The 14782-nt window shown below is 37.5% G+C and overlaps 1 protein-coding gene across 1 annotated transcript; it reads left to right on the top strand.

Moving 5' to 3' along the window:
* The first annotated feature begins 2776 nt into the window (after positions 1–2776).
* RPS6KB1 (ribosomal protein S6 kinase B1) lies at positions 2777–14190 on the top strand. The gene is made up of 14 exons (XM_026861451.1): positions 2777–2858; positions 3928–4048; positions 4401–4469; positions 4906–5053; positions 5685–5742; positions 6727–6827; positions 7771–7861; positions 8064–8154; positions 8472–8579; positions 8872–8934; positions 9755–9832; positions 11470–11577; positions 12147–12259; positions 12819–14190. Exons 1-14 carry the CDS (start codon positions 2827–2829, stop codon positions 13054–13056), a joined length of 1419 nt encoding a protein of 472 aa, XP_026717252.1. The 5' UTR covers positions 2777–2826; the 3' UTR covers positions 13057–14190.
* Positions 14191–14782: the final 592 nt, after the last annotated feature.

Below are 14782 nucleotides of genomic sequence, written 5' to 3'. Positions count from 1 at the left end.
TTTTTTTTTTTTTTTTTCTTCTTGTCACATGTTTTAACGTCAGTGCGGAGATGCTAATCTTTCTGGAACTGTATAAAGTCGGTGCTCTAGCGCCAAAATTAAAAGCAAAGCTTTAAAATGCTGCGTTTAGGCGTCTGTATGGATCAACGTGCATCTCCATCTCCTGCTGCGGTAAACGGTTCACCTTGTAATCTGGAGTTTGTCATTTTGTAATGTTCATATAGATTCTGTTAAGGCTGTGGGGGAAATTTTATTACGAGATCTCTGTTTATATTTTTCTAGTGCCACTGTTGCTTTTTTATCTTGTTTTGTATATTAAACGTTTGCTATTGCTTAAACTGCTACTGCATTTATTTTTGTGCTATTTAAATACTGATGACATTCTTGGAGTCTTTGAGATAACCAAATACTCTGTCACAGTTGGAATACCCACACTAGGTATAAACTCCAGAGACGTGGTTTGACAGCTGAAGGCTTGAATGATTCTTGGCCTGCAGGAAAAAGCCCTGTTTGTCACCTCAAAAATCAATAAAGTACTTGGCTTAAAAAAATTGCTTGCATCACACCGTTAATGTTGCCAAGAACAGGTTCTAAGGGGGTGGCAAGAAAGTTGAATTTGTTCTCTCTCATGTTCCAATAATTCAATCTCAGGGAACAATTAAAAAAAAATCGTTATTGTGGATTTTTAAAAATTGCTATGACTGAAATTTTTGTGGAACAACTGTGAACATAAATGCACATTGGCAACTTAATTTGGCTCTCGGGTGCCTTTTGGCAAACATGAAGGAGGGTGAGAATGGCTTTGAAATTAAAAAGGAACTGAAAAGCAGGGAATGTAAGAGCAGGAAAGAAGGGATGCATCAGCAACATGTGAGGGGAAAAATGTTTCACTGAAAGCTGTAGGTGTTGTGCATGTCTTACAAGGATCGGAAAGACATTGCAGCCAGAGCAGCTGAGATCATTAAACTGGAAGCGAGCAAGGTGTAAAGCCTGGACTGTCTTGTCTCATCTCTGTGGTGCTGGTCCCTGGTACCTCCTGAAAGCTGTAAACCTGGTAGTAGCAAGAACAGATGTGTTGTTTTGAATAGGCACGGCCATTCTGGAAAATCTGAAGAATTGTTTAAATGGAGAGTTTACACATAAGCCATATGGCTGTTTGCACTGATTATTATGGTGAAAAAAACCCCAACCCAGCCTTAATTTTTGTGTTTGTAATAATAAATTAAACGGTACATATAGACTGATCGCTAGCCTTCCAGCCAGAACAGCGTTGCATTTCTTGGTTTTGTGAAATGAGAAGAAATCCTGAAAATAGCAGAATGGTATCTGAAGTGAATTTTGTTCAAGTAAATGCCGAGAATGAAAACCATAGTTCACAGGGGCAAGAAAAGCGTGTGTAAACTTTGCCAGAACCATTGGGTAACTTGAGAAGTTGTTCTAGGAACACGATGGGTGTTTATTCTCTGTGTTTGTTGAATTTTTTTTAAATGCATTTGTTGGCATCTAACAGTAGGGTCAAGGGCAGCTTTAGTGAGTTTTGTTGTGAAACAGATGTCAATAAGTTGGATTTCTCTAATAACTGTTATCAAGAGGACATGAGCTAGCAACTCTTGACCTGGAAACAAACTTGAACTTTTGGACTCCCTAATTGCTTGTGGTGCTAGTAGGTGGAACCAGGAGTTAAATTCCCTTCTAGATCACCCACCAAAATAAACCAAAGTCTGTAAACTTGAAATGGTTTGGAAGCTATTGAAAGCTTCTGATTTTTCTTTGGTTGGTGTTTTCACTTTCATAATATTTTAAAATGCACTCCTTGGCTTGGTCTGCTTTTTGCAGATATCTCTGTTGGGTTTTTTTTTTTCCCTTCTGGTGCTCTGAATTTCACACATCACTCAGTGTATCTGTAGATTCCAGACTGTTTCTCACTAACTTGCAGTTGTTACTTCACGTACATATATTTAAAAATAAAAATATTAAGGTATAGTCTAAAGCCTATTAGAAGCTTGCCCATTAAATTCTACCTGTACTCATTCCGGCTCTCTGCTTGGTTTGCACTTCTCTTGCCATGTAGAGCCACAATTATAGGGAAGTATTATCTTGCACATTATCTTGCATAAGGGATCAAGCTGCAAATTCTTTGAAGAAAATATCTCTTTAGAATTGAACTGCATTCTTTAATGGTGACTAGTTCTGATGTTGAAGTGCTTGAACCTTCTTTAGTAATAATTGCATGTCTGAATGAATATTGGTTAGAAAATGTATTTAACATGAGTAAAGCTTAATTCTTTCATTACTATTGGGATTTGATTATTAGCAATATAGAACAATAAAACCTTTTCAGTAGATTGTTTCTAGTGCAGAGTTCATCTAATCTTTACTATTCTTCTAATTTGCATAGTACTGTAATAGGATCTAAAAATTTGTATGTAAGAGCAACTGTAAAGAAAAATGCAGTACCTTAACATTTTTCAAATTCACCTGGGGGTGTGTGAAATTGTTACCTCTAATATTTAACAATGCAGTCGGGTAAAAACAGTGGTTCACTGTGTCACTGTCTCAGATATGTGGAAGTATTGCACATCTTGCAATAGTTTTGTAGATTTCTTATCTTCTACTGATAATTTATTATTTCTGACCTTTAGACTTGTTTAGTTGTATAATATATATTATATAATTAAATGATATATATAGATTTTTTTTTTTAATGTATCATTTAAGAAGTTGTAAAACACATCGGAGCATTTATTTTTAAGGCTGCTTTTTTTCTTTTGTTATAATTAACCTTCCTTCTATCCCTCCCATCCCCAGGGTCAATTAAGTGAGAGCATGGACCATGGAGGAGTTGGCCAATATGACCTGTAAGTTGCTGCTAGAAAATGTTCTGTATCATTCATGCCGACTACATATAACTTCTAATTTTGTTACATTGTTAAGTTAAATAGAAAATTTTGTCATTCTTGTTCAATTTTGAGTTGTTTCTAGTCGTTTCACTATTTCTTCACATTAAAATTTGTGAATTGTATCTTGAAATATAATAATAATAAAAAAAAATTCTGGCAAAACTTTCTGTTTGTCTTTTAATCCTTGTTTCTCCTAACATACTTCTTATACTGGAGTAGTACTTGTAATATGAGTATAACGGACTCTCTGCAGAACATTGTATGTTCTGTTCATTTTATAAGGGCTCCAGTTGCAGATTTGCGTGGCAGCCTGAAGCAGATGAGAATTCAGAAGTTCTGATTTGACGTTCAGGAGACAGCTACCTTTAGCTTTTCTTCATTTATAGATTTCCAGATAGTTTCAGCATACCGTGTTGTGAGAAGAACGCAATGATAGTTAAACGTACAGTTACGTTTGCTTTAGCAGGATCAATCTGTTAGATTTTTTGCCGAGCTGTAGCATAATTTAGAACCATCATTAAATTATGGATCAGTCTTTTGTGGTATGTTCAGAGTTGTGAGACTTTTTTTGTTACAGCTTTTTCTGCGAGATATTTGTGTTATAGAAGTTTTACCATGACTGTTGGGACTGCTGAATGGGATCTGAAACTTAAAACCCACCTTGTAGCCTTGCCTTTACTTGAGGTCTTGTAGAAATACCAGTCAGTTTGAGGCTTTGGTCTTTTAAACTTAATTCTGGTGTAATACGGAGATTTATTATGCGTTAAAAAGAAGGAATCCGAAGGAAATCTTGATACTATAAATCCCCCAAATTTGCAGATAATCTTTTCTGTGCAAGTTGCAACTTGCTGCTTTGCACACACCTAAACAAAATTTCTGATGCTGAGAATTCTCTGAATGTCCAAAGCAGTCATTCAGTTATGTCAGATACAGTATATGCTTTTCGGAAAGTAATTTGCTTGCTTACTTTCATTTGATGGTTTTTGAGTATCAGGTAGTCTTATATTCTTGTTTCGGTTTTATCCAGTGGCATGGAACATTGTGAAAAATTTGAGATTTCAGAGACTAGTGTAAACAGAGGTCCAGAAAAGATCCGACCAGAGTGCTTTGAGTTACTACGCGTGCTTGGCAAAGGTGGCTATGGAAAGGTAAGGAACTCTTTTTCTGCAGAAGTAAATCCATTACACCGGAGGTGGCTTAAGTGCTTTGGCAAGGTCTAATCTTCCCGTCCTGTTTTCTGCCAAGTTCATTCCACCAGAAGGTAACCTCAGGGCTGCCAGGGTTGGTGTGGTGGGACCGAGGCTACTGGCAGAGCCTCACCAGCTGGTGGCAGTAGGAAATGTCCCAAACTGGTTCTGGTTCAAAGCACTAGCTCTTCTCCTTCAGGCAGCGTTGCGTTTTGTAGGTGATCTCATCTCTCTTTTGCAGAACTTTGTTTTTTCACTTCAGATGGCTGACCCGGTAGTAATACGTGATTGCTTCTGTATTGGTGTTGTATAGGTCTTTCAAGTACGAAAAGTAACCGGAGCAAACACTGGGAAAATATTTGCTATGAAAGTTCTTAAAAAGGTAACCTGCATGTTCATGTTTTGCTACTGTTGGAATCTAAAGAAATCTATTCCTCCCTTTAGCTGTTATAATTACCTAATTATATCATATACCTAAAATTAAACTTTTATATGTGATACATACAGTTGTTATCCAGGTACAGTTGGAATTATCATTAGTCTTTAAAGCGTTTTGTCTGTGTAGTTCTTAGCAGCTAATTTAAATAGCTCTGGAGGCTCATTCCAACCTAAATTATTGTACGATACTATGAAATAAATACCTAAACTTCCACAAGAAACCTGTCATGTTATGTATATATTGTGGTGAAATTCTTTTTTTAATGATGTTGCTGACTCATAGGTAGTGTTGTGAGCGTGTAGTAAACTCAGGATTGAACTAAATATAAAAGTCTGTCTTGTTTGGCATGTTCTTGTGCTCACGTCTCTGCTTTTTGTAGGCAATGATTGTAAGGAATGCAAAGGATACAGCTCATACAAAAGCAGAGCGGAATATACTGGAGGAAGTGAAACATCCCTTCATCGTAGACTTAATTTATGCCTTTCAGACTGGTGGAAAACTCTACCTCATCCTTGAGTATCTCAGTGGTCAGTATATGAAATCGCTACCCGCTTCTTGGTATCTTACATAGTTGGAAATTTGGATTTCTTACTCTCCTTCAGAAGGCCAGCTAACTATTGGCATGGTGTCTTAACAATGTAAAATAGGTTAGTATTAAAAATACGTAGAAAAACATAAACCTTCCAGTTCAATTCAATAAAGATGAATGAAGCATAGTTATTTTTCAGGAGAGGAGGGTTTTTAATACTTTTTCTTCCATCAGGCTTGTAATTCCTGGTGTGTTACACTTAGATTCCGTGCAGTCATGCAGAGTACCTGGGGTTTTAGTCCTTGCAGGTTCTTTGTGAAGCAAGAAAGTGCAATCTTTATTTCACAGGCAGGGAAACAGACACAGACTAGAAGCAATTTGCTCAAGTTATAACAAGAGAAAAAACAGGGACAGAAATGATGCTGGCTGCTTCAGCTTGCTCTTTTGATTTCTTTAGGTTGCTAGAAATCTGAGAATAACAGAATAGTAAGTTCTAAGTTGTTTTTTATGAAATAACTTTTTGTAGAGCAAGGCAGAATACCGTTGCGTATAGTTTTTTTCTAGAATATAGACTTGACTGACTAGAAAAGATACTTTATTGGAGTATAATCTCACTTTTCTCGTGACAGGAGGAGAACTATTTATGCAGTTAGAGAGAGAAGGGATATTTATGGAAGACACAGCTTGGTAAGTGAAGCTATTTTGGTAAATCAATAGTTTGGGGGTTTTTTTAAGTGCTTAAACTGTATACTCTTGACTTTAAAACTGTATATAACTACTCATTCATTTCATAGTTAGTGAAAAGAACAGTTAACTGGGTTTTAGAAAGATGTATGTTTTCCGTACTTACCAGTTTGTGCTGGTGTGACTCCAGTCTTACTACAGAATAGGGGCCATTGCTCCTTGCCAAGTGGGCTGTAGTCCATAGGGTTGTGGTAAAGGAGGTGGTTTGGGTGTTGGAGAAAAGACTCTGAAAGACTTGCTGTAAATGTACTTTTTTTTCTTTTCTCTTGATACACACACAATTTCACCAGCCCATTACAGAATTTCCAAGTCACTGTAATGGCTGTTTTCTAATAATCAGATGTGTGAAGTGCTAAAGGTAATTATGCTAATGAAGGAGAAAAGGCCTTTTGAGCAGTGATATTTTACGTATAAGCGAATTTAAATGATTCCTAGTTGATTAGGCTTCACACAACTGAACACAGTTGTATCTTCCCTACCACACATGCTGATAATGCCTTAGAAAAGCTTTGATGTGCCTATGGGGCTCTAATACTGTCCCACAGAGAGCACTCTGGGTGCTGCCAGTCACCTTCTGAGCTTTTTTTTTTTTTTCTTTCAACTCTGCCATCTAGATGTTGTAATATGGATTGAAGCATATTTTAACCACTAACTGGTAAATTCAGATTCCTCCAGATATGATCATGATAAAATAGCTGCTGAACAGGTAAACCTAACACTGATGGCGTAATTTCATAGTTCATCTTGAAGTCTTTGCGCCTTTTGCCAACCCAACTTCAAAGGCATCATTGTTTCTCCTGTTTATTCTCTGGTACACTTCTAATGATACTTTCAAGGAACTGTTGCTATGTCCGTTAATAGTCTTAGTGCTTAAGATGCTTTGCATGATTGAGTATGTCTAATTTTGTGACATATGTTTCCTTCCAGCTTTTACTTGGCAGAAATCTCAATGGCACTGGGGCACTTGCATCAAAAAGGAATCATCTATCGTGATCTGAAGCCAGAAAATATCATGCTTAATCATCAAGGTAGAAATATAGTAACAGTTACGTTGCCAATCATTTGAAAACAATTCTTGAAAGGTCACAACACTTCGCTCTTACGTGAATTTCCTTAGAACAATGGCATGTTTGTTATCACTAACTGAATGGTGTAACTGAAGAATTGCCAAAGCTAACTGCTTGCCCTTAAACACAGCTGCTTTGGCTTTAATAGGCTGCGGCAAGCAGCTCCAAGTTCCATGTGTAGGGACACAGGCAGTTTTTGAATGATTGACTTGCTATCTCTGCAGCTCTGAAATTTTTCTTCGACTCGGTTATTGCAAACTACTTAAAGATCTGTGTCTTCAGTGCAGCATCAGTGACGTTTTAGTAATGGAGATCAGGCGTTAGGAAAGGCAATTTAGTTAGGATGCCAGATCGTCTGTAGCTGAAATGACTTATCCAGCTGTTGACACTTGACCTGACAGTAGCAGCAAATCTTGAATGCACTGTTACATTGACTTTATGACACTGATTAGTTTGGCAGTCCGTACCATCCAGTATTTTTGTGTTATCTTAAACTTAACTTACTTATTCTTAAGTCTTTGTACTGAATTATTCAGGGCACTTGACAGTTTGTTGAAGGTTGTTCTCTGAACTTTGAAGTAAGCAATAAAAATCAGTAGCCGACTTTCTTATCTGAATGATGTTCTGCAGTGTTTATGTTACTCACATACAGACAAATGTATTGAAAGTTTTGGTGGCTTGGCTTGTTTCTCTTCAACAAGTAGCAACACATACACAGGTATAATGCAGAGGTTTTATCTGTAAGTGTGATTTATAGCTGTATTGCTTTGTCAGACCATTGGAGGCATCTGGAAAGTAGCCCAGAGTTACTACATATCCATGTTAAAAATTCCTGTTATTTTAATGTTACTTACACAAATGTCAGAATTCTGGCAAGTCTTAAATTTCGTATATTTAATTTCAGGTCATGTAAAATTGACTGACTTCGGATTATGTAAAGAATCTATTCACGATGGAACAGTCACACACACATTCTGTGGAACAATTGAATACATGTGAGCTGCATGATGAAATAGAAAAGTGTTACTCTGGTCTGGGGGTAATGGCTAAATTTTGCCTTTTTTAACTGATGGTTCATATGTTCAGTTGCTTATGGAAGTTTTACTTGATAAATGCGGTTTTGTTTGAAAACTAGTAGTCAGAATTAGTATTAAGCTTGTGAAAATACGTTCATATTTTCCATTTTTCTGATTGTAGGGCCCCTGAAATCTTGATGAGGAGTGGGCATAATCGTGCTGTGGACTGGTGGAGTTTGGGGGCATTAATGTATGACATGCTGACTGGAGCAGTAGGTGCACAGTTATAATTGCATGTATTTCTCTTTGTAGCTTTTGTAGTTACCTGTATTCTAATTCAGATACACGTATAAATACATATATATTTGTATATATACAAACTGCAAGTGAGAAATAGAACTAAAATACGGCCACACTTAACGTTGACTACGGTCACGAGCCGCTTTCATCCAGACAGTTATTTAGAAGTCCCATTTGCAGTAATAATAATAGTTACCTGCTTTATAAATTACTGAAGTGAGTTCTGTGTACACAAATAAAAGACCTGAACAAGTCCTGTTTTTCCTCCCGTTACAATGGTGCTTTCTAGCCTCCTTTCACTGGGGAGAACAGAAAGAAAACAATTGACAAGATTCTCAAGTGTAAACTCAACTTGCCTCCCTACCTCACACAAGAAGCCAGAGATCTGCTTAAAAAGGTAGAATCTTAATGAATGTCAGTACTACATGTGTATGTTGAAAATAGAAATATAATATGACTGTGGCTATTCGGTCCATGCTTTTTTTTACGACCTGTAAGTGAGTATTGGTTTGCGTGGTACAGAAAGTGATTAGCCTTGAAAATACAATTGTTTTGTAAAGAATGCAGATTTTCTGACTGTTCTGTGTTCATTCTGCGTGGTATTCATTCAAATAATGATTCGTGTCAGAACTAGTCTAGTCATAGTGGCATAACTAATTTTTCTTCTTTGGATGTTATTTCTCCTTAAGCTGCTAAAAAGAAATGCTGCCTCACGTCTAGGAGCTGGTCCTGGAGATGCTGGAGAAGTTCAGGTAACTTTTGCTTAACTTAAGAATTCTTAATTTACCTCACTGAAAATAAAACAGCTTTGAGGGTACATCAGGGAAGGAGAGTATATCTGTTTTGAAGTGTAACGAGTAAAAAGGCACCCATGTGTGACAGCTGATCAAAATGTGAATGCTTTAAAGTTAAAGAAAGCAGCTGTCTACCTATTCGATCGTTTGAGATTTGGAAAGTAACGTTTATTCTTCAGCTCTGTCTTCCAGTCGATCTCTTCTACTTGTTGCACAATGCTAATTGTACAGTCAGCCATGTAAGAGTGATGATAACTCTCACAGTCTGACGAAAAACCTGCCAGCCCTTGCATTTAGTGCACTCAAGGGAAGAGTGTTGTTAGTTTGCATTGTGTCACACAGTTAAAAGTTAAGGCAGAGGCCTAGTTCCTGTTGCTTCCAGCTTGATTTTTTGTGGCGAGATGAACAATGTACTAAAGAGCCCTCCTTATTTCAATGTGCTGATAATTTGTCATTAATACAGTGTTTTGTCATTTTTAGATATCTAACTTTTACGTTGAAAAATGCAGAGGTATTTTGCATGCAAACTGGCTTTTTCTAATACTTTCAAGGAAAAGATGATAGGGAAATATGTTATCTGACTTGGAGGTATGGTATCAATTTTCAGCTCTTCCAGCTACTCTGATGTACTGCTGCAGAATATATTACACGAGATCCATGCGTGATATTGGAAAGACACCACAGAGAGGGTCTGAAAAGAACATGCTTAATTCTTAAATTAGTGTGATTTATACTCAGAAGGCAGATTATGACTCTCTGCTGTTGGTAACTCTTGTAGGCTCACCCGTTCTTCAGACACATTAACTGGGATGAGCTGTTGGCACGAAAGGTGGAACCTCCTTTTAAACCCTTATTGGTACGTACTCAGAATGCTGTGAGATACTCCTTGTATGCCTTTAGGAAAGGTCTTAAACAATGTGGAGTCTAAAACTTAGAAACATTCACTTGTACAAACTGGAGTTCCATTGACTTCTGGTACTTTGAACAGTTAAATGCATCAACTTAGGTTACTGGTTCTCAGATTCACTCTTGTCAAATTAAAGATGGCAGATCTACCACTGGATCTACCAGATAAACTGCCTCATGCAGACTTCTTATTTTCTTCCTGAGAACTGGTGCTGTATCAACAAATAAAAAAACCCTCTTTATCTTAAATCTCCACCCAGTATGAAATACTGGCTGTCATGAGCGTGTTCTTTGTTCTACTACTCTGTGGTCAAGGGACTCATCCATCACTGGAATAAGATCTTGCTTTTTTATGTGAGAAGGTGGCAAAAATCAGCTAAGAGCTAATATCCTTCTCTTCAGTCTCCTGGAGGATGAAAGTTCTGCTTCAGTTTTAATTCCTCCTGCTTCTAATCTGTAGGTTAAACAGAACTTGCAAGTGCGGTTACCTCTGAATTTCTGCTTCTAATAGTTAATTGAAACTAAAATGATAAATAGTTGCTAAGCAAAAGTAAATGAAGTCACCTAATTAAGCATTTTGTATGTTTGCTTATTAATATTTACAATGCATCTTGTGCATTATAGGCAGTAATTAGAGTTTGCCTCAAACCAGTGATGTGATGAATAAGCCTTTATTATCCTATCTTATGGCTTGATGGTGTAGGATGTCTGTCTTTTTTTCCCTCTGGGTACGATTAGCTACAAGCAGCAACGGGTGTTGCCACCCTGATAGTTCCTGACTGTGAAAAATCTCACTTTAAACTGACTTAGGCATCACTAATGTTGAGCATGGGGACTCCAGACCTTTTTTCCTCACCTTTTTGAATGAAATTCAGAATGACGCAAGACTGCTGTTTTCAAATGAATTATCTGAAGATAATTTTGGGTTTTTCTGTTATTAGCAAATTTTATGAAAGTTACTTGTACAGACCCGATGGGTTTTGAAAATGTGCTTCCATGGTTGCACAAAGGCCTGCACAAATGAATACCCACTGCCTTTTCAGTTACACTGAGGAGTGAGAGGAGGGATCGTGGAATTATGTCTGTTGTTCTTTGGCTGAAGTAAACATTGTTCTTTATAGTCACTTATTCCAGATTTGTCATCTGTCCCTCACAGCATAAACACTTCTGTATTTGCAAAACTGGGGTGAAATTATCTGGAGAGGCTTCCAAAAACTTAATAGTTGCAACTGTTCTATACTGGTTGTGACAAGGGCTGAACTTGCGAGAAACTGGCATTGTATTTCTAAAAGTTTTTGTTTGTAATTTGAGATTATTTTTTTTTAAAAGGCATCTTTTTAATTTATGTTCCTTTTTGATCCATAATTTTTGCCCCTCCCCCTTGCCTTTATTTCTCAGTGTCAGTGCCCATAGTGACCTCCCACTGGCAGCGACAGGATTCCGACACCACTCCAGGGTTTTACTACTACAGCAGAGCTCTGCCAAAAATCTATGGAATGAACTCCATCCAGAGGCTACACTGATCACCGCTAAGCCATTTGGTTGATATCTGTAATATAAACCCTTAATCATTTTGTTTTTGCAAAGCAATCTGAAGAGGATGTGAGCCAGTTTGATTCAAAGTTTACACGTCAGACACCTGTTGATAGCCCAGATGACTCTACTCTCAGTGAAAGTGCCAACCAGGTCTTTCTGGTAAGTGAGCCAGGGACGAGTGTGTAACGACTGTGCAGAGGTATGTGGTGTTACTTGGAAACACTAGGGCATTTCAGGTAAACGAATTCTACTGAACCTTAACACCTGATACTTGAAGCAAACTGTCATAATTTTAAACACACGTTCTGCGACAGATCTGAAATGTTTAAGGGCTTGGGAAATAGTTTGATTATTGCTGACGTTATCTTTATATAGATAAACCAGCCAACAAACACTGCTTACCTTCTGGAATGTCAGCATTCTAATTCATAGTGGCATTATGAACCCTGGGCATGTGATTGCTTTCATAGTCATGCAGAGAGAACAATGTCCATTCTATAGATCAAAATTAATTAAATTGAGCATGCCTGCGGGAATCTGTGATGTGCGTAGAAATATCTGGGGTGTGCAGGCACCCGGGTGAGGAACTCCCTAAACCTGTTTGCTTCAGGAAGTGAGTAGAAGAAACTCTCCTGTTTATAATTATTTCATGCCAGTCATAACTGTACAAGTGATCATAAATGTAAATCTTGCCTGTAAGTTACAGTGCGTTCATTCCTGTTTTGCAGGGTTTTACGTACGTGGCTCCATCTGTACTTGAAAGCGTAAAAGAGAAATTTTCTTTTGAACCAAAAATTCGATCACCTCGCAGATTCATAGGTAGCCCTAGGACACCAGTCAGGTATATATATATATATATATTTTTTTTTTTAATACACTTTTTGGCAAGTAGTTGAAATAGATCTGCACTAAAAATAAAAAATGCGGCCTTTCTTCTCAGTAAGCCCATCACTTCCATTAGAAGTGCAGCATTGATCCTGTTTTACAAACCGCATTATTAGAGACAAATCCATGGCGTTTGGCAGCACAAGAAGTACTAATTTGCGTGCTGTTCAGCGCTGATACGGCCTCAAAGTCTGGTGACCTTGGTACACCATTCCTCTAGAACTGTCTCAGAACAATCCTAAGTACTTATGTGCCGCTAAGAATCGTGTTAGTACAGAAAATTCCTTCTGCAGTCACCTAGAAATAAATCCTCACTACTCAGATGAGAGAATTTTACTTTGCAAGAGACTGTGGTAGAAGCTAGACATGGAAACTTTCTCAAACTTCTGGAATTGGAAGGAAGAATTATAGATGCTTCTCAATAGGCATTTGAGTTCAGCTCCCTGCAGAGTAAAGGACGTACCTTGGTGCTGTGTGTATCTTCATCTCTGATTTTTATATTTCTTGTTTTAAAGCCCTGTAAAGTTTTCCCCTGGGGAATTCTGGGGAAGAGGTGCTTCTGCCAGCGCATCAAATACTCAGACACCTGTGGAATATCCAATGGAGACAAGTGGAATAGAACAAATGGATGTGACAGTCTGTGGAGAGGCCTCAGCACCACTTCCAATCCGGCAACCAAACTCTGGGCCATATAAAAAACAAGCTTTTCCCATGATTTCCAAACGACCAGAGCACTTGCGCATGAATCTATGACGACACAATTTTTTTAAGCCTTTGAAGGTGGAAAACAAAGAACGGACATAAGCCCCCTTGAAGTTGAAATACGAGGGCTTGTATGGTTTACTTTTAAAAAGTGACAGTATCAAAGAGTCAGTCATTGCACAGAGCGACTTGGAAAGCAAAGAAAAACGGATTTTTTTTCTGTCAATCAATGGTGCATAAAAAAAAAAAACTTTAGAAAATGGTATTGCAGAACTCTAGGCACATCATCTAACTGATTCGCAGTGACATCTTCTCACCTTATCAAGGATTTTTCAGCTTGATAGCTTGAAACTGACAGTATTAAGGGTCAGGATGTTGCTTCAGAATCACTGGTCTAGTCGTGAATGTGTCAAGGAGGGTTAGCCCTTTCACTAGGCAGAGTATGAAATGCCTACATGCTTGCGTCTGAGGAATAATTAGCATGCAAGCTTGGTTAAGCTGTTTCCTACAATGGGGTGGAATCAAAGATGAAAGATAAAATTAATTGGTATTTCACATTCAAAACATAATGAGTTTTTTATATATATATAAAAAAAATATATATTTTTCAAATAGATTTTTTGATTCAGCTCATTATGGAAAGTATCCCAAAATTAAAAATGCAAAATAATTGGTTGCTGTGAAGAAAGTTAAAGGCTCTAGTTCTGATTCTTCTCCTCGTGAAACAACAAATCAATAAGTGAATCACTCAATTACCAGCTTGGCAATGTGGGGTGGGAGAGAACTGTTTCACTTGCTTACCCAGCTGAAATACCTGTTCCTGCAAAGACAAATGGATCTAATCAAATGGCAATGCTGCTATGTTCTAGGCTTAACTGGAAGCCATGGGCTCACATACATGTCCTGCTTATTTCATCCTTGTCCTCAGCAGACATTTCACTGGGAAACATCACTTTTGTATACACTAGTCCTTAGGTGGAGACAGCTGAATATGTTCAGATTCTTACCCATATAAAAGATCAGGAAAAAGTGCATTGGAAAACAAGGTCAGTAGAAACATATAGGAAGGATCACAGGAAACATATACAAATTCCACACGGTATAACGAAATAAACCTTTTTGTAATCAGTGGGTAAGAATTTGAAGATATTTTTTTTTTTTTTAAATAAAATTTTGCGTATGGGAGTTCCCTGCCATTATACATTTCTAAATTTATCAATTTTTTTTTTCTATGCTGGGGCAATAAATTTGCTGATTGTACAAGAAAAGTGTTAAATGGCCTTTCAGTGAATGTCTTCCACAGTGGGTCAGAACTTTAGCAACTTAATTTAGGAAACATGTTCTAAGGACACTATTTATGTTTTTGAAATTGTCACAATCTGTACAAATGACTTACAGGTACAAAGAATAAAATAAAGGTAACTTTACCTTACTTAAATACTTCCTGCCTTAAAGAAAGCATTTCCATGAACATAGCTGGTGAAAGGGTTAATATCTGCAGAGCTTTACACTAGTTAGAGTGTGTATGGTGTGTGCGTGTGTGTGTATATGATCATGCAACTGCATACAAGTCGTGTCACTTTTTGCCTGCCACACGTTGCATTATCTTTAGTCAAACTGTGCAAAGTCTACTTCTCGTGTTTCACAACAGTAGGGATTTTTTTATAGATTCTGCTTACTCTGTGTATACTGAATCTTTTTGAGCCATAGGATCCAAGCCATAAAACTCTCTAAGCATGTTGAATCCAATCAGAGTGCTGTTTTCTAAAATTTGCAA

Source organism: Athene cunicularia (genome assembly GCF_003259725.1).
Source record: "Athene cunicularia isolate RWA chromosome 19 unlocalized genomic scaffold, athCun1 chr19_part1, whole genome shotgun sequence".
Taxonomy (NCBI): domain Eukaryota; kingdom Metazoa; phylum Chordata; class Aves; order Strigiformes; family Strigidae; genus Athene; species Athene cunicularia.
The sequence above is the reverse complement of the archived record's forward strand: the minus strand, read 5'-3'. Positions and strand labels throughout refer to the sequence as shown.